At 34.4% G+C, this 24,806-nt stretch overlaps 1 protein-coding gene across 1 annotated transcript in view; it reads right to left on the minus strand.

The window, feature by feature from the left end:
• Positions 1–211: 211 nt before the first annotated feature.
• The window catches only part of LOC144839924 (G-protein coupled receptor GRL101-like), a 32,658-nt gene continuing 8,063 nt past the window's right edge, over positions 212–24,806 (minus strand). Inside the window, exons 3-25 of the mRNA XM_078695504.1 lie at positions 19,214–19,396; positions 18,479–18,586; positions 18,220–18,336; positions 15,619–15,747; positions 14,855–15,064; positions 14,383–14,502; positions 13,360–13,518; positions 12,872–12,982; positions 12,567–12,701; positions 12,196–12,321; positions 11,748–11,867; positions 10,773–10,908; positions 10,439–10,507; positions 10,258–10,329; positions 9,407–9,478; positions 8,989–9,060; positions 8,728–8,799; positions 7,961–8,032; positions 7,424–7,495; positions 6,855–7,053; positions 5,547–6,197; positions 5,055–5,223; positions 212–827 (exon numbers count right to left, since the gene is read on the minus strand). Coding sequence (XP_078551630.1) covers positions 637–827; positions 5,055–5,223; positions 5,547–6,197; positions 6,855–7,053; positions 7,424–7,495; positions 7,961–8,032; positions 8,728–8,799; positions 8,989–9,060; positions 9,407–9,478; positions 10,258–10,329; positions 10,439–10,507; positions 10,773–10,908; positions 11,748–11,867; positions 12,196–12,321; positions 12,567–12,701; positions 12,872–12,982; positions 13,360–13,518; positions 14,383–14,502; positions 14,855–15,064; positions 15,619–15,747; positions 18,220–18,336; positions 18,479–18,586; positions 19,214–19,396 — 3,365 coding nt within the window. The 3' untranslated portion in view covers positions 212–636. The remainder of the gene's footprint in view (positions 828–5,054; positions 5,224–5,546; positions 6,198–6,854; positions 7,054–7,423; positions 7,496–7,960; positions 8,033–8,727; positions 8,800–8,988; positions 9,061–9,406; positions 9,479–10,257; positions 10,330–10,438; positions 10,508–10,772; positions 10,909–11,747; positions 11,868–12,195; positions 12,322–12,566; positions 12,702–12,871; positions 12,983–13,359; positions 13,519–14,382; positions 14,503–14,854; positions 15,065–15,618; positions 15,748–18,219; positions 18,337–18,478; positions 18,587–19,213; positions 19,397–24,806) is intronic.

A 24,806-nucleotide genomic window follows, 5' to 3' on the forward strand; every position in this document is an offset into this window, starting at 1 on the left:
ATAATAACTCCATTGAAATCCAGCTACTGATATCCACAGCATTGTCATTTTTTTCATTAATTTGCCTTTTGATTAATACAAGTAACCACACATTTAACAATATTCCAACACAAATGATAGTACGGTTTTTCTAAATTATTTATTTCACATAATATTGTATCCATAAAAACTTAAATATATATTAATTTACAAGTTATATAGTTAGGTAAATATTTGTAATAATAAATACATTTATTCTACGTCCTTATATTAACAACTTTATACAATACACACAGGTATTAGGCCTATCCCTATTAATATGAAAAACAAGTGGATTGTATGCCTTCTGCTGGTAACTGTGAGCAACAGCATAAAGGCTGCATGAATTACCACAGTTCATTTCGTTTCGCGCGCACCCATATACTTTTTATGTACTCGTAGTTTGATCAAAATGTAAACGCATTCACCCCGAAAAATGTAGATATACTAAAGGTACAATTTTTATTCTTGCCTGTTATTCGGATTTACGTACAGGCCTACTTTTTATCCGCTTGACAAAAAAGTCCCCTTCCTGCATTTTGCTTACGCGCCGCTTGACCACATTTACCCAGCGTCCTCTATTTGACTTTTTGGTCATGCGCAAATCGTACGATATGGTTATTGAAACGATTCTTTATTTCTTTGGCTTGAGAGTAACTTGTTACACTGTTCATCGTCTGACATGATATTTCCATCCGTCATCCGTTTTGTGGTGCTGTTATTATTCTTTGGTGGCGAAAACTTGATTGAAGTCTTTTTTGACCTTTGACTTGTTTTCAACTTGAAATTGTTACCTGAGCGATGGTGTTCTGAAAATAAAAATTCAAATTAACGTTATATCTGCAAAATATTAAAAAATTTCAAAAACAATCACAGCATGGTCAGAAATACTTTTAAATTTCCCGCTCAGTGAAAATATCTAATTGAGATCGATGTGTACCGAGCGCATAGAAATCTGAACTGACGCTATGTGTTTCTAATGCCGTTTTCTGCCATCAACCTTTATAATCAACGCTTCCAACAAACATTAATCTAATTATGTGGCTCCAAGGAATGGTTCTTAAGAGCCATTGTCTGTAAGAATCAAAGAAATATAAAAAATAGTGGCAGACTCAAAAAAATGGATTTCTTTAAAATTTTGCACATGGCTATATATGTGTTGAGAGAAATCAAATATGAAGTATTTTTTATTTCACACATATATTTCCATGGAAACGGCCAAATTTGTGTTTTTGACAAATTTTGTCCTTTTTTAAGGTTTTTTAAAATGGATATTGGTACTACTTTGATGAACGATATTTTTGTTTTGTTCATTTAATAGTGTATGCATAATAACAATGCATTGTGTACCTGTTTCATTATATATATTTTTTTTTTTGATTTCATACTTTGGGAGATACCATTTATTTAAAAAGGGGTGTTTTTAACTTTTTTTTAAAATTGTTAAATGCAACTAAACTTTACTTCACCATAACGCCCAAAGTGGTGTATTTTTTTAGCTGATTTATTACAAATAGGTAGTTCTAATGTTTAATAATTGATTTCTAAAATAAAATACTGGGGTAATTTAAAAATCTACAAGCAGTGTTGCGAGAAACATAGGCATTTTTATAAAAAAAACATGGTATATTAGTAAAAACATTTTATTTTCTTTGATTATCTGATTTGAAACTCATTGGTCAGAAAAATTCTTAATGTTTTATATACTTCTAGTTGTGTTGTGAGAAAAAAAAACCAATATTTTTAATTATAGATTCTGTAATTCCCAGTTTTAATGTCATTTTATAGGTTATATCCTCTGGAAATTTGAATAAATTATCAGATCGTTGCGAATTTTAACAGATTACTCCTCTCTTATTTTGAAGCTCCTCTTTCATTTTTTTACTTCTTCTATTTGCTAACCTAAGCATATCCCACATGCCCATCCACCACCACATTCGACTACCACCCCCTCCCCCACTACCCCGACAATAACCACAAAAAGATAAACTGCAACACTTTAGTCGATCATCCACTATAGGGTGTCAAATGCATGCATTCAAGCACCACCCACACTGCCGCTACCATCGCCCCAACCAATAGACGGATTCAAACTCCTCCATCCCACCTCCTCCCTCTTTCTCCAAGCCCTCACCCACCCCAAGTTAAAAATTGCAATGCAAAAGATAGGACATAAAGTTAAGATTTTAGACCCTTGCCTCCAACCCCCTAACTATTTCAAACTCCTGGATCCACCACTTTCCCCTTCCCAAAATTGAACCAATCAAAAGTCAATGATATACTCAGGTATATATAATGCTACATAACAAATATTGAAGCCCTGATGTGAAATTTCATTTCATTTAAGGTCAGCATGTAAAATATCACACTTTATATTAGATATTGGTTTTTAATTCCATATTTTTTTTACTGTGATGGTTGGATTCAGTATTAATTATTAAATTAATAATTATCTGATAATTATTTAATTTCCTTTAGTTATGCATATTACTATGGTAACTAAAATTGAGATATTCTGTAGATTTTTCATACTTATCTTATACAAATTTAAATGTGTAGATTATTAGCAGGCATGCCTTATTTACATTTTCAAATTACCGTTTCACAAGGTCATATTCATAAGGACTTTCTTCTGTGATTATTTTTATTCATGAAAACCCCATATTTTATTTACAGCGTGCACCTCCCGTAAGCGGCCACCTCCCTAATGGACGCACTTTGAAAAGCCTGTTTGTTCTTCCTATCTAATTAGTGCATTTGGTACCTACCGTAAGCAGCTGCGGGCACCTTTTTATACTAAATATGAGATTTTTTGTATGATATATGACCTCCGGTAAGCAGCCACCCTAAAAATGTGATACTTATTGCATGGACCTATGAATTAGAGGTCCATGTTTCTTTATATATTAGCTTTATTTCAAAGCAGTTTTAAAAACATTATTGTGAAGAGATGAGAAAACTACACAGATTTTGACCGACCATTTTTCATATAATAAAAGCTTTTAAAATTTGTCTGAAAATGCTAAAAAACAATAAACCACCTGATTATAAATAATAATACAATTAGCTGGAAAATTGAGAGGCTCGTTTCGTTAAGAATATCGTGTATAGCCATAATACGTGATTTTGGCCCTTTATCGGCAGAACCTCCCGTAAGGGGTCACCGCCCGTAAGCGGCCACTTTTCCAGGTCCAGAGGGTGGCCACTTACGGGAGGTTCAACTGTATTTAAAAAAACAATTATCCTTAGTTACGCATAGAAACAGGTTCTAAGATAACATAAATAATACATTTTGACATAATTTGACCCAACAAATGACCCTTTCACAAGGTCAGACATTTTTTGGGATTCAGTAGATAAGTAAATTTGGGAAAAAGTAGTAAAGCTATGTAATCAATTGTTTATAGTCATGAAACCCCATATTAAAAATATTGTACTTAGTTACGTATAGAAACAGTTGCTACAATACACTATAGGTAAAATATTGATGTCATTTGACCTCAATATGTAAAATATAATTTTTTTTTTCATGAAAACTCCATATTTTATTTAAAAAAAATTATCCTTAGTTACGTAAACAGGTTTAAGATAACACTAAAGGTCAATTTTTTACCTTTATTCAGATTTGCCAAGACTTTCTTTCTGAGATTATTAGGATTCAGTATTTAAAGTAAATTTGGCAAAAAGTAGAAATGTAAAACTATGTAGAAAAAGTGTTTTGTATTTATGAAAAAGCCCTTATTTTTAAAATATTTTCGCATAAAAACGCCATTTTTTACTTTTTTTAAAAAATTACTTTCCTTAGTTACACATAGAAATGGTTGCTATGGTAACACTATAGGTAAAAAATGAAAATTGTTGAGAATTTTTATGAACTATCTTGTAAATGTTGATCAAACAAATAGTTGTAGTAAAGTGGGGACCTGTCCTGTTTTGCATTCTGACCCCTTTTGACCTCAAATGACCTATTTACAAGGTCAGATTTTTTGGGAGGTCTTTCTGTATCTCGTTACACAAAATAGATGTAAAAATTTATAAAAACTATTGACGCAATTATTTCAAAGTTTAACATTATTTTCCATCAACTAAATATTTCAATGCAAAATACTGTTTTTCTGGCAATTATTTAAAATAAACCTGGCAACACATTCTCCTATTTTATCTAAACTATTCCTATGACTCTAGTAGCATTATGACAAGCCACATATACATTTTATTATTGGATTAGCCATATTTAATTGTGTTTCATGTGTTTTGTTTGTTGATATTTTGTTTGTATTTTTTTGTATTTTTCGTATTTTCCTGGCAACACAAAACCTATGTACGAAATTTACCCCAGTGTTTTTTTCGTGATTATTATTGACAAACCTATTGACTATCAAATTACAAAACCTCATTGATATAAAAACACCACTTTGGAAGTTATAGGTACGTTTATGAGGTATACTTTTATAAAAAAAATATTTTTTAAAAACACACCTTTTTAAAATAATGGTATCAACCAAACTCCATTTTGTAATTTTTTTTTTTCTACATTAAATGGAACCCAATACATGTTGTTTACACTGCTATAAACAAAAACTGTATACTGTAAGTACTTTTGGTTAAAATAAGTATACAAGTTTGTACTTTTTCACTATAGAAAATCTGTGAAAAATGGCAAAAACATCAAAATTTGGATAATTGACCGTTGTCATGGCAACGGAGGCTAAAAATTAAAATGAATGTTATAGATATGCTTTTTATTGAAATGTCTATTCATGGTAAAAATTTGAGAGAAATCCATTTTTATACATCTGCCACCAAATCTTTGATTTTTACAGACAATGGCTCTTAAAGGCCAATTTACACAGCGGTAACGGTAAGCGGAAACCGCGTAGCTTGTCCCACGTATAAACTGTATCTATCCCGAGCGGAAACCGCCAGTCCGTTCCGTGTGTAAATGGTCATACGGAATAACATAGATTCTATATTGTTTATTACCGTTACCGCTCGTCTGTGTACATTAACCTTAACAAGGTAATGCAATCAAATACCTGTGACACTCGTGTGTCTCGTATCAGTGTAATACGTAGACAGCGAGCGTAATGACGGTCTAGCCTTCTTCAGGAATCGACGAACGTATGGAGAGGTCCACAGCGTGTAAAGTAAAGGGTTAACAGATGCGTTGAGTGGAAGAACAAACACAGCTATCCATGCGTAAACCTAGAACACAATAAGAAACTCAACCAGTGTACTGTATAGCTATCTACTATTTAAACATATATGTTCACATTGAGACCGAAATCCGGTCCGGTGACCGGTCAGAAAATCATGTAAAATGGTCCTGGATGTAGTGTTTAAGGAACCGCTCCCCGCATCTGGAACGCGCTACCTGTCGATTTAAGAGGAGCAAATTCGGCACCTCTATTTATTCTTTGTAGGGCGCCATATAAAAACTTACATAGAACAGAATGTAACGAAGCCAGACTCAGTGTGAACGTACCCTTAAAGGACAGAAGCGATATAACACCCTAAAATATACATACCTTTGGTGAGATTGGTGCACCGAGTAACGATGAGATTCCAAGAAATATGATAGGTATCCAACAACAGAAGTCAGTCATGACAATCACGGTCATGCGCATTGCCATACTGTCGTTGTGATTCTGTGGTCGAACAGCTCTCTGCGTACGACGTGCCACAACAAACATTACCACGTACGATACAATTATAATAATAAACGATACAAAGTTGATTGCAAGAAATATGAACACTGAATACTCCCACCCAGAAGTCTTTTCACCCGTTATGTGTAACGCCAGACAAACACCTGATCTCCCATAGAAATTACCAAAGTATTCAATTCCGCATAGAGGTAGAACGGCAAGAAATATTGCGAGCAGCCACGTGGCTACCATCATCTTCATTGCCCAGCCTAGCTCCATGTTCTTAGAGCGGAACGGGAAAAGAATCGATGTCAACCTTTGCAATGTTATTATCGTCAGGCTAAACACAGATAGCTCGCTGGAGAAGGTTGATAGGAAACCTGCAAAATGGCACCATAAACTGCTCCGCCACTGCTTGTCGTGGATGATGTACTCGCCACGGTAGATCAGGTCCACGATGGCTATGATTAGAAGATACACTCCCATGCAGAAGTCCCCAGCCGCTAAATTTGTAATCAGGAACGAGTGTACCTAGAGAAAAAATACCAAATATATAGATTTCTAAGCTGCTCAGTTAAGTTATCAAATCTAGTCAAACTGTGGTGGTGCTGTATGTCCACACTAGTTACGGTGATATTGAAGGCATTTTCCCCATTCTTTTTTTATTTGATTCTTTCTGCATTGATAAACCTCGGCAAACTTTTTATCAAGAATTGTTTTTTCTGAAAACTTTTCTTAGATTGCTAAAGTTTCTTAACTTTGTCTACCTTGCCAACTTTTTCTTGCCAAACTCTTTCTTGAGCTGGCAAACTCAAAGTTTTCTAGTGTAGTGACTAAGCTTCAAGGTTTCGAATTTCAAAATCTCAAAGATCCTCAAATCCCAAATCTTAAGTAATACATCACCTTTAACACTTCACTAAAGCTCTGTCTACACTATCAAACTTTATGTGACAAAAAAATGTGATGTGCCCTTATATGGACATGATGATGTCATATCACTACCATATTTGGGCATATCACTACCATATTTGGGCATATTACTACCATATTTGGGTACATCACTTTTTGTCAAGCTAGTTTGACAGTGTAGACAGAGCTTTTCCAGTCTGTCCGCTGTAACCTTCAAAACAACAACAAATCAAGTAGAAAGAATAAGGGTTGATGAGATAAAAAACAATATTAAGTTACCTTATTGTCTCGACTGTGTGTCACACGCCATATTATGACAACTAGGTTACCAAGAAATGCCGTTGCGCCTAAAACCCATATGCTTATCCGAAGAACATAGTTTGACATCAGATCGTCACACGATGAGAACGCGTCAGGCTCAGGAAAACAGTTTGGAACGCCATTTGAAACGCAACAAAAACGATATTCATCTGTATACCTAGAACGAGTTAAAACAATAGAATTATACTATATTTTTTTCTAATATTTACCAGCAAGATTTCCGCTGAAGAATAGTGGCCTAGCAGGTTGTCCAACTGGACATCATACATTTGAAGGATTGGTATCAGCCAGAAAGCTGATTAGATTTCAAAAGTTGTAGGTACAAATTCATGATAATATGGAAAGAAGGTTCACTTCCCACTCCTCAAGTTATTTTCTCCTTGAAAAAGAGAAGGAGTCACAGCCGAATTATAACTTTGTGCTGAACCGCTTAAGTATAGGATTTTGGACTTGTAGTGTAGGCCTAGGCCTAATCAAATACCTGTGTATGGTTTAATTAATGTTAAAAATAGAACAAGTATACTTACAAGGTTTGTAAAGATGGTAAACCATTGAACGCCCTTTTGTCCACTGTGTTAATTTTGTTTTCAGTAATATCCCTAAAATAATTTTTTTTAAAGTGTCACATCACTCTTGTCAGTATACCGTACGAAGAGTGATGTGACACTTTGTAATTGTTCTTGTTGGTTTTTCATTTTTAGGTTTTTATATATCTCAGCAAAGCAAACATAATTTATATGTATATTTTATATGCAAATGACAATAAATGTAAGTAATTTTCCACTGATGATATGAATGAATATAACAGTCGTATTGCAATTGAGTTACAGTATATTGCGATTAAAATATCATCATTTTTGTAAAACGGCTTCTGAAATGTTTTGCTTCCACCATCTTTATCCCCTCAAAGAGATATTTGATATATGTATTTTTAAACATTTAATTTTAATACTCTTTCACTTCCTTACTTTATTTTAATATAAACACATGTTGTGCCTTCAAATCAAAGCGACAAACATCCGCTTCTAAGTGAAATTACAATAATAAAAATTATCAAAACTTACAAAGATCGTAGATTTGAAAGCCCGCTGAATGTTCCAGCAACTATGAACTGGAGATTGTTTCCACGTAGATTTCTATAAAATACAATTATTATTATTAAATATTATTACGAATACAAAAATATACATATAAAACTACTATTGTTGCTTTAACTTTAGGAATTTTAAGGAATTGATATCAGCGGCTGTATTTGCAAGTTTCTTGTTGATTTGTTCCAAACGTCTACATTCTTGCTTGGTGACTTTGAAGACAGTTATTAAGCTCTGTCTACACTATCAAACCTATTGTGAAAAAATGTGATGTTCCCATATATGGACATGATGATGTCATATATCACTACCATATTTGAGCATATCACTACCATATTTGGGTACATCACACATGCAGAGCTTTAGGATATTAAACTTTCGAACAGAAATGAAAACGAAAATATATTATTCAAATATTGCTTCACTTTTTAACTTACAATCTCAACGAAATTATCAGCATTAGTTTTCTATTAATATTAATTTGTATTTAGTAGAGCTACGTTATTTAAAGATAATATTTGCTTTAAATTAAAGTTTTTCAGCTAAATAATTTTTTTTTTCGATTCAATTTCAACAGTGAATAACTGTTATGTGACATTAAAATTGCATATTCAACCAAAAAATGTATTTATTTTAAAATTTAAAAATTAGTTTTTCACGGGGACAATACATCTTTAGGTACTTAAAACCGTGTATGTATGTTTTGAAATTAAGTAGTTAAGATTTTAACTTGCACTTACAAACTTCTCAGTCGGCGTAATCCATGAAAAGCGTTTATTGGCAGCTTCTTTATATTTTGGTAACTTAAGTCTCTGAAGAAAACGATATATAATAAAACACATCATAATATAAATAGACTACATACTGTAATTTAATACATAATATCAACCGTGGCGCAAATAAGCTTTATATGGTACTTTGCATTAAAAAAATTATTAGACTAGACAATCTTTTGAAGACCAGTTCATTAACCAACATTTTTAAGGTACGTTTTTACTCACAATGTCGTTAGTGAATCCAGTCCAAAAAAAGCATCGGCTTCAATTTCCTCAATCACATTTCCCGTCAGATTTCTAAATATATATACAAATAATTATAAATAATTAATTTGAGTAAAAAATCCAAAACACTATTGCAAAGTGCAAGGGAGTGCTATAATATCTAGCACAATGTACTTTTGATGACGCAGGGCTCTCCTAAAGACACAAACCGAATGTCTATATTAGATCGCTTCTCATTGGATAACAAAAGACCTCCCGCAGACTATGCAGTGTACAATCGTTACCGCCTGCAATAATGTATTTCACACACAGCGAGAAAGCCGTAAACTTAGCCTAGGTCGTCTTAGGCCAATGCTTTGTAGAGACAAACTATGAACTTTCGGATCTGACAAGCAATTTAATGAACTTTTTTACTTACAAATGTCGAAGGTTAGATAAACCTCTAAATCCTCCCGCTTTCAACCTCTTGATTTTATTTTCTGATAATATTCTACAAAGAATAATGTTATAGTTATAAACATTGGTTAGTAAATTGATAAATTGGAAAGGAAGAGAAGAGAAACGTGTCAATTCTTTCAGGACACACAATAGTAGCTACCTTACAGTTAAAGATGTATTGTCCCTTTGACTAATTCAAAAAAAATAAAAAAAAAAAGATTTAAAAAAAAAGTGGGTCATTTTGAAGTATCATAATAGTTATTAACTTTCACCAAAAATTAGTCGAAAAAAAAATCATTTAACTGAAATACAGACGTTTTTTTGTTCAAAAAATAACTTTGACTTCCAGTCAAAGTTTTCGATCAAAACATCTCATAATGCAACGCGCTTGTTTGGCTACTCTGTATGCATAATCATAAAACTTCCTCGCGATCTGTGTGAAACCACCTTCTCAACCGTGACGAGTTGTAAACAATCCTAATTAGCATCATGCATAATGCATACTCTTTGTTTACTTTCGCTCGCGACGATTTCCAGACGACATGTAATCAAATTAATTTACCTGTTAAATACGTAAACTTGTTGTTTTTGGCTCGAATTTTCGACTTTGAGTGAATAACTTTAATACTACTTTGATATGGCCAATTTAAATTTAGAATATTTTGACCTTCATTTTCTGTGTTTCAAGGGACAATACATCTTTAAAAGCAAAATGGTGTTTTACGAGTATCTACCGATTAGGCCCTTTGCGCCATGTAATATTGTGAATTCTGTGGTCCATCTTTGGGCCAATCATGTTAATGAAAAATAACAATAAAACAAAATACTTACAGGTTTTGCAAAAGAAACATGTCTTTAAAATATCCCTCTCCAATGCTTACTATGTTGTTTCGACTTAGGTCTCTGTTTAAAACAAAACAACTTAAAATACTTATCTATGTTATAAGAGAGCTAATTGCTATCGTAAATTCATTATAGTGAGTGAAAACGATAAATTAGTTAGAATACTTACAGCACTGTTGCCCACGTCACGTTATTAAATGTATCTTCCGTTAATTTTATTTCTATTCCAGAAAATTTCCTAAATAAATTAACAATTATCAACACTTTTAATAACAATGGATGTTAAACAACAGTTATTCTACTGCAGTTGTGTACTTCAGTTAAATATAATTCAGTTAATACAATGCTATTAGAAATGGTATACTTTGATATACAAATAATGAATATTTATGAGTGCGATATTACAAATAATTATTTGTACCATCGCACGAATATAAAAACATTCACTATTTGTTTTATATAACAAAAGCGTAAGGAAAAAACAATTTAAAGAAAATACGTACAGTATATTCATATGCTTTAATTCAGAAACGTTGACTGTCTTTGAAACATTAGGCCTACCATTACAATCGATGGTTTTATCGTTGCAAATGCAACCAGGAACTGAATAATACTCAAAATCTTCTTTGCATCGTCCAGCTAAAAAATATTGAATCATTTGAATTTTAATAATATGAAGATAAGCATTGAAATGATCTCAGAAATAAAATGTCAAACTGTATGGCTAAGCTCTGTCAACACTATCAAACTAGTTTGACAAAAAAGTGTGACGTGCCCAAATATGGTAGTGATATGCCCAAATACGGTAGTGATATGACATCATCATATCCATATATGGGCACATCACATTTTTTTTTTGTCGCATAAAGTTTTATAGTGTAGACAAAGCTTTAAGCTGCATTCGCACTACTTTTGATTTTCCATTACTTTACGACACAGTACAGTATTCCATGTGAATGTAGCTGTATTATACCATAACTTCAATATAAATTATGTGTTCATTGAATGTATTTAAATGAAAACGGGAACATTGACAACCCGATTTTTACTAAAACATTCTGAACTTAATTTGCTTCATACCATTGTCGGACCATGAAGAAACAATCTTCTCAATGATTCTCGCCTCTGATCGGACAAATTAATATCCACACTACTACTACTACTAGCCAGAATATTTGTCCAATCACAGGCTATGCTATGTCCGACCACGGAGAAGCAATTTTCTTTCAAATCACTGATTAAAATACAGTTTCTATTCTGTAACAAAAGTGCTTGTTTGCCGCAACGTGTAACTTACGCATTGGGCGCTAACTGGCAAAACCCAGGGGCCTCGGATCTTGTGTGGGCACCTGAGCAGCAGTGTCCAGAGGCATTAAAATCGAAAAAGGCTAAAAACACCCGAGGCCTAAAGCGTTGGAGGGTCACTAAGTGTTCCCAAGCCAGGGCCTCAGGCCTCTGTGTTACGCCACTGCACTTACGGCAATTAACTTCATCATCCCAAAAGAGATTACATTCCACATATCCATCACAACGTCCTTTGTCTGGTATACAATACGAGTTCTGACATTTGTAATAGCCTACTGGACATTCGAAATCATCTGAAAATAATTTAAAAGTATCAATACTTGAAAGACAGTAAATTGATATTATTTTAAGCTCTGTCTACACTATCAAACATAAAGTTTGATAGTGTAGACAAGGCTTCACACATAAAATGTCTATTGAGGATATTCAGAACAATGTATGGCATGGCAAATAGAATGTTGAAAACTGTACGCGGTCCGAACTAACCAGTTTGGAAGAAGGTCTGTGAAGGCATTTAAAGCCGTTGCAAAGAGGTTGTAATAACCAGTTGTGACTGTGTATAATGAAGTGTACGTGTTTTAAGGTATTTATTTACAATTTAACCACTCAAGAAGTACATACCACATTCAAGTAAATGAGATTTGTCTCGACACTGCGGGAAGTACGAATCGTTAATACAAACGCTACCACTGTCAATGCAAACACCGCTGTCACATTGAAATTCCGTCTCCACACAATCTTCAAAATCTATAAAAATGTCCACTAATTATTAATGACAAAACAAATTAGTTAAGCATTCTTGCTGAGACCGAGACTGATGCGTTACATTCAGTCCGACTGAACCAGAACGACTAAAAAGTTTATGTTTATAATCCTTCTTTTTAAACTAGGCCTAAGCATCATCACACAATCGTCGTTATCACTGTCTCCTGTTTCGTATACTGAATATTGTCCTATTAAAAGTTGGTCTGTAACAAAGACAATAATCTTACTACAATGTTCTTCATCTGAAGCATCCCGGTATGGCCCGAAGTTGGCGCAGTCTACAAAGTTGTCACATCGCTTTCTGACGTCAATACAGTGGCCGGATGCACATTGCCACATACCCTCCTCACATTGATGCGATTCTGTGAATTTTATTTTGATTATTACAATTTCAATTAATGTAGTGACGTAATTTATATTATAAACAACGAATATGGTGGTGGTGGCAGGCGTGACAAGACAAGAATATTATTAATAATAACGATGATGATGATAATGATTTGTGATAAAAATGATCAAACTGACTACTAACCGCAATTAAGTTCATCACTGTGATCCAGACAATCAGCATATATATCGCACCTGTAAGAATCTTTTATACACATACCGTTTGCACATGCGTATTCATTGGAAGAACATACAGCTTAAAAGAGAAAAAAATACTCGCTTTAAACTCGCTATTTGTCAACCTAAACATATTCGACTTCTCCTTTTTAGCAGATATTTCAAACTTCAAAATATAGCAGAAAATTCATCAAAGATCAAATTATTCGCTGATTTAGTAGGCCTACAGTACACAGAATGTGGGCTGCTTTGGTTATGGTTTATGCCAAGTTTGAGAAGCTACATCTGCACGAATCAGGTCAGTATATTTGGCCTACGAAAATATGGCTTGCTAAAAATGAAAATAAAATGCTATAGCCTACTACAAAACGGCATTCAAATATTACATTATTTGTAGGCCTATTTCATAAATGCATACGGTAAATTTTACAGTTGATTACAGTAAATATTCCATACCATTTTCTTTACAATAACTTCGACCTGAATCTCCTTGGCACTGGGGATGATGTTCACAATAAAAGTTCGTTGGATAACAATACGACTTGTTGCCTATTTGGCACAGATTCTCATCATCGAACTTGCATTCATAGCCATCTTTACTTTGATAGAGACCGCCTAAAAAACAATTCATCAATTAATGGTAACTTTTAATACAAATTGTTTGAAACCAGTCATAATCATCGTGTAAAATACTGAATGTGTTTAACCTTTTTCTGAACCTTTATTACTGTTAAAATTTGTTTTCGAAGTTCTTAAAGTTAGTGAAAATATTATCTAAGTTTGTTATTGCTATTTCCCATGCTTGTACCGTACTATTTGTGTGCCATGTTGGACACTGTTATCCCCAGTTGTCAATAAAGAATAATAATAAATATGGAAAGCAAAGTCAACATAAAAAACTCAAAATATTGATTTTAAAAGAAACTTCATCGGATCATACGCAGTACTTCATTGTATTTACAAATAAGCGTGATATTTGACAACAATGACGTCACGAATACAAATTGATTGTTTGTTTATACTTGTGTATAAAGTAAGCTTATTCAAATACTTAAATTGGCCTTATCATCCAATAACTTTAAAATATAACGGTCGTCTCTAAAAGTACTACAGTATACAATCTATTAAAGATGTATTGTCCCCCTGAAAAATCATTTTTGTTGTTGAATATGCCATTTTAATGTCACATAATAGTTATCCACTTTGACCAAAAATTAGATCGAAAAAAAAATGTATTTACCTGAAAAAACAGTAATTTAAAGCAAAAAATAGTCAAATTGGCTGCCAGCCAATGGATTTTTGGTTGAATGTAACCATTTATGTTTTCATTTTGTAAGTGAAAATATTTTTTTGCTTTTTTTCTACGGAAGTGATTACCTTTATTAAAAATGATCTATTCAAAGTCTGATTTTATTAATCTTTATTTTTCATGTTTTTGGGGGACAATACATCTTTAAAAAACATTTCCATCAACCGTACTGCATAATTCATCGTCTTTATTTTCACAGTCATCAGTGCTATCACATAAAAACTCCGTGTCCAAACAACGAAACGATTGTGAGCAGAAATAGTCTTCTCCCGGTACGCAGACAGAGGAACCTGTAGATGAAGTTTTACGTATAATTATAATAACGTCAATTTATTATGTTCAAAACATGCATATATTTTGACTTCCATAAATTTTCCTGGAACCAACCGTATAACTTCCCTTTCTAATGTAGGTGACATTACTAATTACAATTTTGATTTTACTGAAGAAATTACGGTTTTCACAAGTTGTTTATATCTTCTATGGGCATGAATTCAGTAAAATGAGTTATTGAACAAATTGGAAAGCAAATGTTCACCCAATTTGAAAACTCACATGTATACAACGTTTAAGTTTACTATGATAAGACAACAACAAAGGAATGTAAATATACTATTAATAAATATAGAATTACATAATTACCGCAATTATCTTCATCTTCACAAGACCCTAGGCAGTCACATTTTCCGTCGCATAGCCGAGATCTTTTGACACATCTGCCAGTGCTGCACATAAACGCCTCAGTTGGATCACATGGACAATCTTGTTTCTCATCTTCTTCAGAAAGGGAGCATTCGGCGTAGAAATCACAAAAATGCTCACGGAATATCCGACGACCATCACACACTACGACTGTATAAGAAAAACAATGTTTTTTTTTGTAATTCAACTTTTTAAATGGAATATTGTTTATTCAGCTCTTTCCAAAAGTGTAGCTTCTCTTCCCACATTGCTTTTTAGTTTGATTCAGCATGATCTCAAATGAGATTAGACCACCTAACCTGCTATCCACAAGATGATTTCACCCAGTAATTTACCATTATATAGACCGATAATGATGCTATGTACACAATGTCATGTGTGCTGTGTTGGAAAGATACACTGAATTAAATTGAGACAAGTTTAGACGAGTGTATACATTGTACATTAATTTGATTATCCTATAAAGTAATAAAGACAATCATCTTTACTAATGTTATTTGAAGAATTTCATTTTGTTATTAATAAATGAAGTGAAGAACAGTACAAATTTAAAGAAAATACAATTCAAGTTTACTTTCAGGAGAGATCTCATTTCAATTCAAAAAAAGTTCACGATTTGGATCGTCCAGATTAGAAGAAGCCAATAATAATGTAAACTTTTTTGAAATAGCGTCAACATTGTTATAGGAAACAATATAACTTACCTTCAGAACAATTCTCTTCGTCACTCTTGTCATCTCCACGGCAGTTAACTTCACCATTACATCTATATCCTGGTTTCAAACATTCGCCATTGGCACATCGGAATTCTAGGTTGTAACAAGATCGACGCTCTGCAATAATTAATGTTCAATGATCTTTGATAGGTAAAGGAATCGATCTGTGATATACAACTTAAGTGCTCTGTCCACTTTATTAAAGGTTGAAGGTTAGTCATTATTTCAGAATATTTTTAGACTAATGAAACAAAGCGTGGAATCTCTATATCCTTTTTGCTGATTACATTACTATTTATTTTAGCTTTTTGTTTTATTACTGTAGGACGGAGAAATTTCAATAACAATTATTGGAAAAGAGCAATCGGAAAGCAGAAAATGGAATTAAAACGGAAAGAAACCACCTACAGGAGAACGCAGAAGATGGAAAAAGAGGAAAGAGGCAATCTACTGGTGAACGCAGAAAATGAAAAAAGTTGAAAGAGGTAATCTAATGGTGAACACAGAAGATGAAGTGGAAAGAGGCAATCTACTGGTGAATGCAGAAGATGAAGTGGAAAGAGGCAATCTACTGGTGAATGCAGAAGATGGACAAAGTGGAAAGAGGCAATCTACTGGTGAATGAAGAAGATGGAAAAAGTGGAAAGAGGCAATCTAATGGTGAATGGAAAAAGTGGAAAGAGGCAATCTACTGGTGAACGATGGAAAAAGTGGAAAGAGGCAATCTAATGGTGAACACAGAAGATGAAGAGGAAAGAGGCAATCTATTGGTGAACGCAGAAGATGAAGTGGAAAGAGGCAATCTATTGGTGAACGCAGAAGATGAAGTGGAAAGAGGTAATCTATTGGTGAACGCAGAAGATGAAGTGGAAAGAGGCAATCTATTGGTGAACGCAGAAGATGGAAAAAGTGGAAAGAGGCAATCTAATGGTGAACACAGAAGATGAAGAGGAAAGAGGCAATCTATTGGTGAACGCAGAAGATGAAGTGGAAAGAGGCAATCTATTGGTGAACGCAGAAGATGGAAAAAGTGGAAAGAGGCAATCTAATGGTGAACACAGAAGATTAAGTGGAAAGAGGCAATCTACTGGTGAATGCAGAAGATGGACAAAGTGGAAAGAGGCAATCTACTGGTGAATGAAGAAGATGGAAAAAGTGGAAAGAGGCAATCTACTGGTGAATGCAGAAGATGGAAAAAGTGGAAAGAGGCAATCTACTGGTGAACGCAGAAGATGGAAAAAGTGGAAAGAGGCAATCTACTGGTGTGAATGCAGAAGATGAACAAAGCGGAAAGAGTTAATCTACGGGTGAATGCAGAAGATGAACAAAGTGGAAAGAGGCAATCTATTGGTGAACACAGAAGATGGAAAAAGTGGAAAGAGGCAATCTACTGGTGAACGCAGAAGATGAAAAAAGTTGAAAGAGGCAATCTACTGGTGAACGCAGAAAATAGAAAAAGTGGAAAGAGGCAATCTACTGGTGAACACAGAAGATTAAGTGGAAAGAGGCAATCTACTGGTGAATGCAGAAGATGGACAAAGTGGAAAGAGGCAATCTACTGGTGAATGAAGAAGATGGAAAAAGTGGAAAGAGGCAATCTACTGGTGAATGCAGAAGATGGAAAAAGTGGAAAGAGGCAATCTACTGGTGAACGCAGAAGATGGAAAAAGTGGAAAGAGGCAATCTACTGGTGTGAATGCAGAAGATGAACAAAGCGGAAAGAGTTAATCTACGGGTGAATGCAGAAGATGAACAAAGTGGAAAGAGGCAATCTATTGGTGAACGCAGAAGATGGAAAAAGTGGAAAGAGGCAATCTACTGGTGAACGCAGAAGATGAAAAAAGTTGAAAGAGGCAATCTACTGGTGAACGCAGAAAATAGAAAAAGTGGAAAGAGGCAATCTACTGGTGAACGCAGAAGATGAACAAAGTGGAAAGAGTTAATCTACGGGTGAACGCAGAAAATAGACAAAGTGGAAAGAGGCAATCTACTGGTGAACGCAGAAGATGAACAAAGTGGAAAGAGTTAATCTACGGGTGAACGCAGAAAATAGAACAAGTGGAAAGAGGCAATCTACTGGTGAACGCAGAAGATGGAAAAAGTGGAAAGAGGCAATCTACTGGTGAACGCAGAAAATAGAAAAAGTGGAAAGAGGCAATCTACTGGTGAACGCAGAAGATGAACAAAGTGGAAAGAGTTAATCTACGGGTAAATGCAGAAGATGAACAAAGTGGCAAGAGGCAATCTACTCGTAAACGAAGAAGATAGAAAAAGTGGAAAGAGGCAATCTATTGGTGAACGCAGAAGATGGAAAAAGTGGAAAAAGGCAATCTACTGGTAAGTGGAAAAAGGCAATCTACTGGTAACCGCAAAAGATGGAAAAAAGTGGAAAGAGGCAATCTCCTGGTGAAGGCAAAAAATGGGGGAAGCATGAGAAGAAGTAAGAAAGAATGTGGACACAGAAATTAGAAAAAAACACTACTGGAGGAAGTATAACATAGAACAAAGTGGAAAAGGACAATCTATTGGCGGTAGTACAGACGATGGGACATCATAATCATCTATAATGATTGATTACACCCCTCTTACCGCATTTCTCATCCGAGCCATCGCCACAGTCGTCATTAAAATCACACTGCAGAGCTAGGTGAATGCATACATGTGTAGTGGCGCACTTCAGGTGAGTACTTGGGCACGGGTACTGGTCTAGAAAAAGAGAAATCAATCAGTAAAAATATCAAACAGTAATACAACTAAACAATTTTACACTATTATTATGATTTCTAATAACACATTCTATATCTATATGAAATAATACCGTAGATAATAAGTATTTTGTAAAACCTACCACAGTCAACTTCATCTTCACATGAAACCCCACAATCACAAATTCCATCACATCGTCGGTATATACTAATACAAGAATTGGAGCACATAAACTCAGCAGGTAGACAGCCTAAATAATATAATACCAATATGTGAGCAAGATGAAATTAGTAATAGACCAGTACAAAATTGCCTTTCATAAACCATGTAGGTATAAAATAACCTCCTTCAGCAGACTATAACTATATATCATCCATTTAAAAAATAATAATTTGTGTCAATAGTTTTGTCAAGATAATTTTGTTGTCATGTTCTATCGTTTTAATGTTTAAAAAAAATATGATTCCAGAAAAGTACTTTCACGTTAAAGATCATTGCACTAATGTTGTACATTTTTGCTGAATAAATGTTACCTTGAAATGAACTGAATATGACATGTTAACTATATCTAGTTATGTGATTTTTGACATTCATTGTAACATTTGTTACAAGGAATGTTCTTTACACACCCCTGACCTCTAACTACCGGCAAATGTTACACACCTACAATATAATTCGAACTTTTTTAGCTTTAGATCGTGTAATGATCTATTAAATGTTAACTTTCATACGTGATTCCATTTCTACTAACCGATCCCCAGGGTTCAAATTTTGTAATCCGTTAAACATTAACCACGGATAGATAATAAAGAGTAAAGTACGTTGTTATGTGATTCAACGGTTTGATTTGTAGCTCTTTCATGATTTGTATACGCACCACAAACGCGAGGGCTTTCGTCGGATCCGTCGGGGCAGTCACTAATTGAGTTACAGGTCGAGTTTAGGGCAACGCATCCGCCCGCGTCACACTTCACTTCTGTTGTGGGGTTGCAATCGACCACTGGACCATGAGACTCACAACTGCTTGCCACTAAAAACGCTAGCCACACTATTGATGTAGCTGAAATTTAAAACAAAAGACATTTTAAACAAGAAAACGAGATTTTCAATATGAATCAAACATTTCTATAGCACTAATTCCAAAAAGATGATCAAATGCGCATTGAATCCTGAAATTGTATACGGTACAGAAATGAGTTCTTAAATTAATCTTATAGAGTCAAATTAAAATACTATTATCACTTTACCATCAGCGCTTATTGATGGCATGGGCTAATGAAATCATTTTCTTTAAAATTAGCTGCTTTATACTGTATCTGAAATATATTAAACAAATAATTCCAATCCAAGTGCAATGGCCTAATACAATAAAACTGTGGGCTTTCTTTTTTACAAAGCGTTGAATATAAACATTAACAAGCTAAATACACATAAATAGACAGATGATTTAGATACCATGAAGTAATTAACGTCAATTTTAATGGAATTCACAAAATACATAAATCATAACTTTTGTTTAAAAGCTAATTATCAATACAATACAGTGGAGACGAGCACATTGTTGATTGTGTGACGTATTGAAATGATAATTCAATATCATAGGAAGTGGAGCTGTCCAGGGTTCAATCCTGACATGTTCCAGGGTTCAATCCTGACCTGTGCCGGGGTTCAATCCCGAACTGTGCCTGGTTCAATTCTGACCTCTTCCAGTGTTCAATCCTGACCAGTGCCAGGGTTCAATCCTGACCTGTGCCGGGTTCAATTCTGACCTCTTCCAGGTTACAATCCTGACCTGTGCCGGGGTTCAATCCTAACCTGTGCCCGGGTTCAATCCTGAACCTGTGTCGGGGCAATGCGGTGAGAGTTGGATTCGAACCACGATCTCACGATCTGTAGTCCAACGTCCAACACACCGTGCCACACACCCTTACTTAGGAGAAACCAAACTGTCGAACCGGTCCTCGTGTAGAGGTATATTAAAGCGGACAGACTGCATAATTTTTTACATAAACTGATTTCGTCACTTAGGCATTACGTGAATGAATTAATTATTTGATCGCTTAACACAGTAGTCAACGATATATGACATTTGATCATATTTTGTAGATAGGGTAATTGAGTATGACACGCAGTCCCAGTATGGGAATAAACTCAAGCCAATCATTTGATAACAGAACAAAGCTGATGTTTCGAATACTAGCTCATGATGACACGGATTTCCACGTGCATTTGTTGAAAATAGTTCGTAATAGCTTACTATAAAATCACAGTATCCTTTTTAGTCAGAGGAAGAGAATAACATCAAAATATCGATGTGAGAGACCCACTAAACCCCCAATCAACATGAACAAATAAATAAAAAAAGGGTTAGAGCATAATAATTCCTCCATGGTTAGAGTAAAAGGTATGAGTAGATTACACAGCGAAAGAGACGCACACTTAGACCCGTTTAAACATTGATTTTGGACCTATAATTCTAGCTAGGCCTAACGCCAACTTCTTGTATTTTCTAAAGCTTGTTTCCTACTAGGACGCAACGCAATGGCGTAAACGCAACTCAAGCGTGTTGACCAATGGCAAGCGACAGTTCGAATAATCCATCATTTGTGATTGGTCAACTCACTTTACGTTGCGTTACGTCCTTTTGTTGCGTCTCTAGTGGGAACCAATCATTAATTTCATTGATAAACTACATTATTTAAGATACTTGGCATTAAATGTTTCTGATAGACTTAACTTTTCATAACAAGAAAAACACGATACCGAATTAAACACCAACGTGAGATCAGAAACCTTTGCATCATTGTCCATTGACATTTCAACTTATCAACACCTGATAATAAAACACGTTTAATTACAATTGCAATACATCAACAACTTAATTACAGATGGTTGAAGAATATAGATGACTGTTATCAATTTCATGAAGTCATTTAGTTTGATATTTCAATTTGTAATGGCCAGCCATAACAGTCAATCTTGCCGATTTAAATGACGGAACAAACCAGCGAAACTTTGCTATTACATACACACCACAGATAGTTACCTATATTACAATTAAATACTTTCTGTGTGTGTTCACACTGTATTAAACGATAGTTATCGTTAGCTGTAAAGTGTGTTCACACACCACAAAGAGTTACCTATAGTAAAATCAAATAGTCTCTGTTCATACTGTATTAAACGATAGTTATCGTTAGCTAAGGTGTGTTTACCTATAGTAAAGTCAAACACTCTCCGTGTGTATTCACACTGTATTAAACGATAGTTATCGTTAGATATATAATGTGTGTTTACACACCACAGAGAGTTACATATAGTAAAGTCAAACACTCTCCGTGTGTATTCACACTGTATTAAACGATAGTTATCGTTAGCTATATAATGTGTGTTTACAAACCACAGAGAGTTACATATAGTAAAGTCAAACACTCTCCGTGTGTATTCACACTGTATTAAACGATAGTTATCGTTAGCTATATAATGTGTGTTTACAAACCACAGAGTTACCTATAGTAAAATAAAATACTCTGTGTGTGTGTTGACACAGTATTAAACGATAGTTATCGTTAGCTATAACGTATGTTTTGTTTGTTTCTTTTTACCATATTTAATGAGGGTGATCCATCCAGCAATTGCTGATCATTAGGGAGCCTCAGATGTTCACAAGACAAACATATACACAAGATGCTCTACATAAACAAAATCTTATTACAAGTCTTTGGGAGTGGAGTTGTAATTTTGTCTTTGGAAAAAATCCTGACATGTGACAGGTCTTGACCCCAGGATCCTTGGAGTGGTAGCCAAGCATCATAACCACCAAGCCATAGTAAAATCAAATTACACCTATATCTCTATGTCTGAATTATGTTAGAATCAAACAGTCGTTCAGAAAATCCCGACAATCAATATTCTATAATGTGCTCTAGGCCTAATCGTTACGATCGGTTTCCACTGGAGTTAATGCATCCCCACACTAGCTAACGGCCCAGCAGAATACTTAATTACCCATGCATACGTACCTAACTAATGATTACGATTCCCAACTTAACATCTACATATTTTGTCGATGAAAAACAAATAAATCTTTAAAATTAAATTTGACATTTTGAAGTAACGTGAGAGAAATTATTATCTTTTGAACACGAACATTTTATAATATCTAAAAGAAAAGCCTTTACATTATATACATTTATTATTATGAAGATTACTTTTTTGGTGTTTGGGGGAAGGGGGAGGTTTAAAGCTACCGTATAGAATAGAAACTTCAGAAATAATATGATGTCGAAATAAATTAATAGGAAGCAAGCAACGTTTATGTTCGAGAATAGTGGGAAGCTAATTAAAAAATATAAAAGTATGTATAGCCTATACTGTACATAATATATCGTGAGGTATGGCATCGGTGGTTGTCAGCGCGCGAGCCAAATCTACTTTCTAATATCGGAAACGCCATGATTTGCATTTTCCAGTCACCCAGATTAAGTTAAACCGGGTGGCGCTTAGATCCAATAAGCTGAACTCAATTGTACAATACGATGACAAACTTTCCTAAATTATTCACAAGTGTACAGACTTGTATGTTTTATATACATGGCACATCACTTGAAGGAATAGGAAAACAAAACATAAAGATTGCAGAACCATGTTGGATAAATAAATCGCCCATGACATACTTTCCAATGGTGCCGTAATGTGATGTTGGGCCTATTAGCTCTGACCAACGACGTTGGAACTAATTAAATTATGCATTGCACCGCCTAGGAATATCGGCGCTTAGTAAGGCAATATTGCTGGCTTGGTTTCTACAAATTAATATTTTTAAATATCAAGGTTATATCTACAAATTAAACGAATGCAAAAATCACACCTTTAACGCATTTGCACATTTTATAGGACGTTCCATTAACCTTTCTGGCTCGATCCAAATAACAGATGGTATGAAAAAAGCGGGAAAAAGACTAAAACTTCTGACTACTCTCGTCGTGCGTGCGTCCGACAAATTATCGTGTTCTACGCGTGAATCAATCTGCCATAATGCAACTCGCTCTAAACCAACTATATAAAGATAGCTGTGTCTACACTATCAAACTTGTGCCCAATATGTGGACATGATGATGTCATATCACTACCATATTTGGGCATATCACTACCATGTTTCTGTACATACACTATTTTTGTCAAAGTTTGACAGTGTAAACAAGGCTTAAGGCAGTGACTGTCGTAATTTACCGGCGGCCTGACAAAGGCAAGCGGTCCGAAATTAACTAAATACAGTCGGTTTTCGCATTTACTTTAATCTTGCGACGGCCTATAACAAAATGTAGCATTTACAACTACGGAGGATTGATATTGCGTACTTTATCTCTTTGTTGTTTAAACTTATATAGTGGGATGTGAATTGACATTATGTCGCATTTCAGTACGTTGATTCAATGCAATAAATCTACTAAAAAGTACATTATCAAGCGGAGGATGAGACTTAATGATACCTCACTCTTCAAACTAATTAAATTATTATGTTGCTTATATAAAACAATGCGACTTTTATTGGATAAACGGCAACAATTATGACTTTCTTTTCTTCTTATATAGTGGGATGTGAATTGACATTATGCCACATTCCAGTACTTTGATTCAATGCAATACATCTAATAAAAAGTACATTATCAAGCGGAGGATGAGACTTGATGATACCTATCTCTTCAAACTAATTAAAATCATTATGTTGCTTATATAAAACAATGTGATATTTATTGGATAAACCACAACAATTATGATTTTCTATGAAAAACGAGTTACAACTGAATCAAATCCGCTTTCCTCTTATAAACATTAAATCATCAATTTAACGTTTGAATCAGTAGCTGGCGCAATAGCGCTAATAAAAATAACGAGTTTCTTCATAAACCAGTTTATGGCGAGTCATACACGGGTCTCAATCTTATCTCCTAATAGTTTATAGTTTAATGATAAACTATATACACGGTTACGGACAATCAAGCATGATGCTATATACTGCTTTCGTTTACAGTGTAATTGCCTCATTTACAAAGAGGCAGAATAATTAATAGACCTATACAAACGCGATCGTAATTATATACATTGCTGCGAAATACCCACGCGTCATGTTATTTCTCTCTCGCCGTTCATACGAATCATGTGTGCTATTATTTTATTTTACCCGTTTTTTATGTTTTTAAATTTGTAAATGTATATTGATAAATAATTCTATGTATGTAAATTATTCTGGGGCCCCAGACATATCATGTTATGGTGACTCTGTTGCTTTTGGGGTCCCATGACATTTTTGATGTCGAATAAATAAATTAAAATGAAATATCATTTTTTGCACTAAATTTCGTTCAATATATTGTTCACAATCAAATTTTTCTAACAACAACGTTCAATGTTCAACGAGACACACATTTTACAATCAGTGATAGGACTTGTTTTAACCCATGACTATC

The sequence above is a fragment of the Antedon bifida genome, chromosome 4 (assembly GCF_963402885.1).
Source record: "Antedon bifida chromosome 4, ecAntBifi1.1, whole genome shotgun sequence".
Lineage (NCBI taxonomy): Eukaryota > Metazoa > Echinodermata > Crinoidea > Comatulida > Antedonidae > Antedon > Antedon bifida.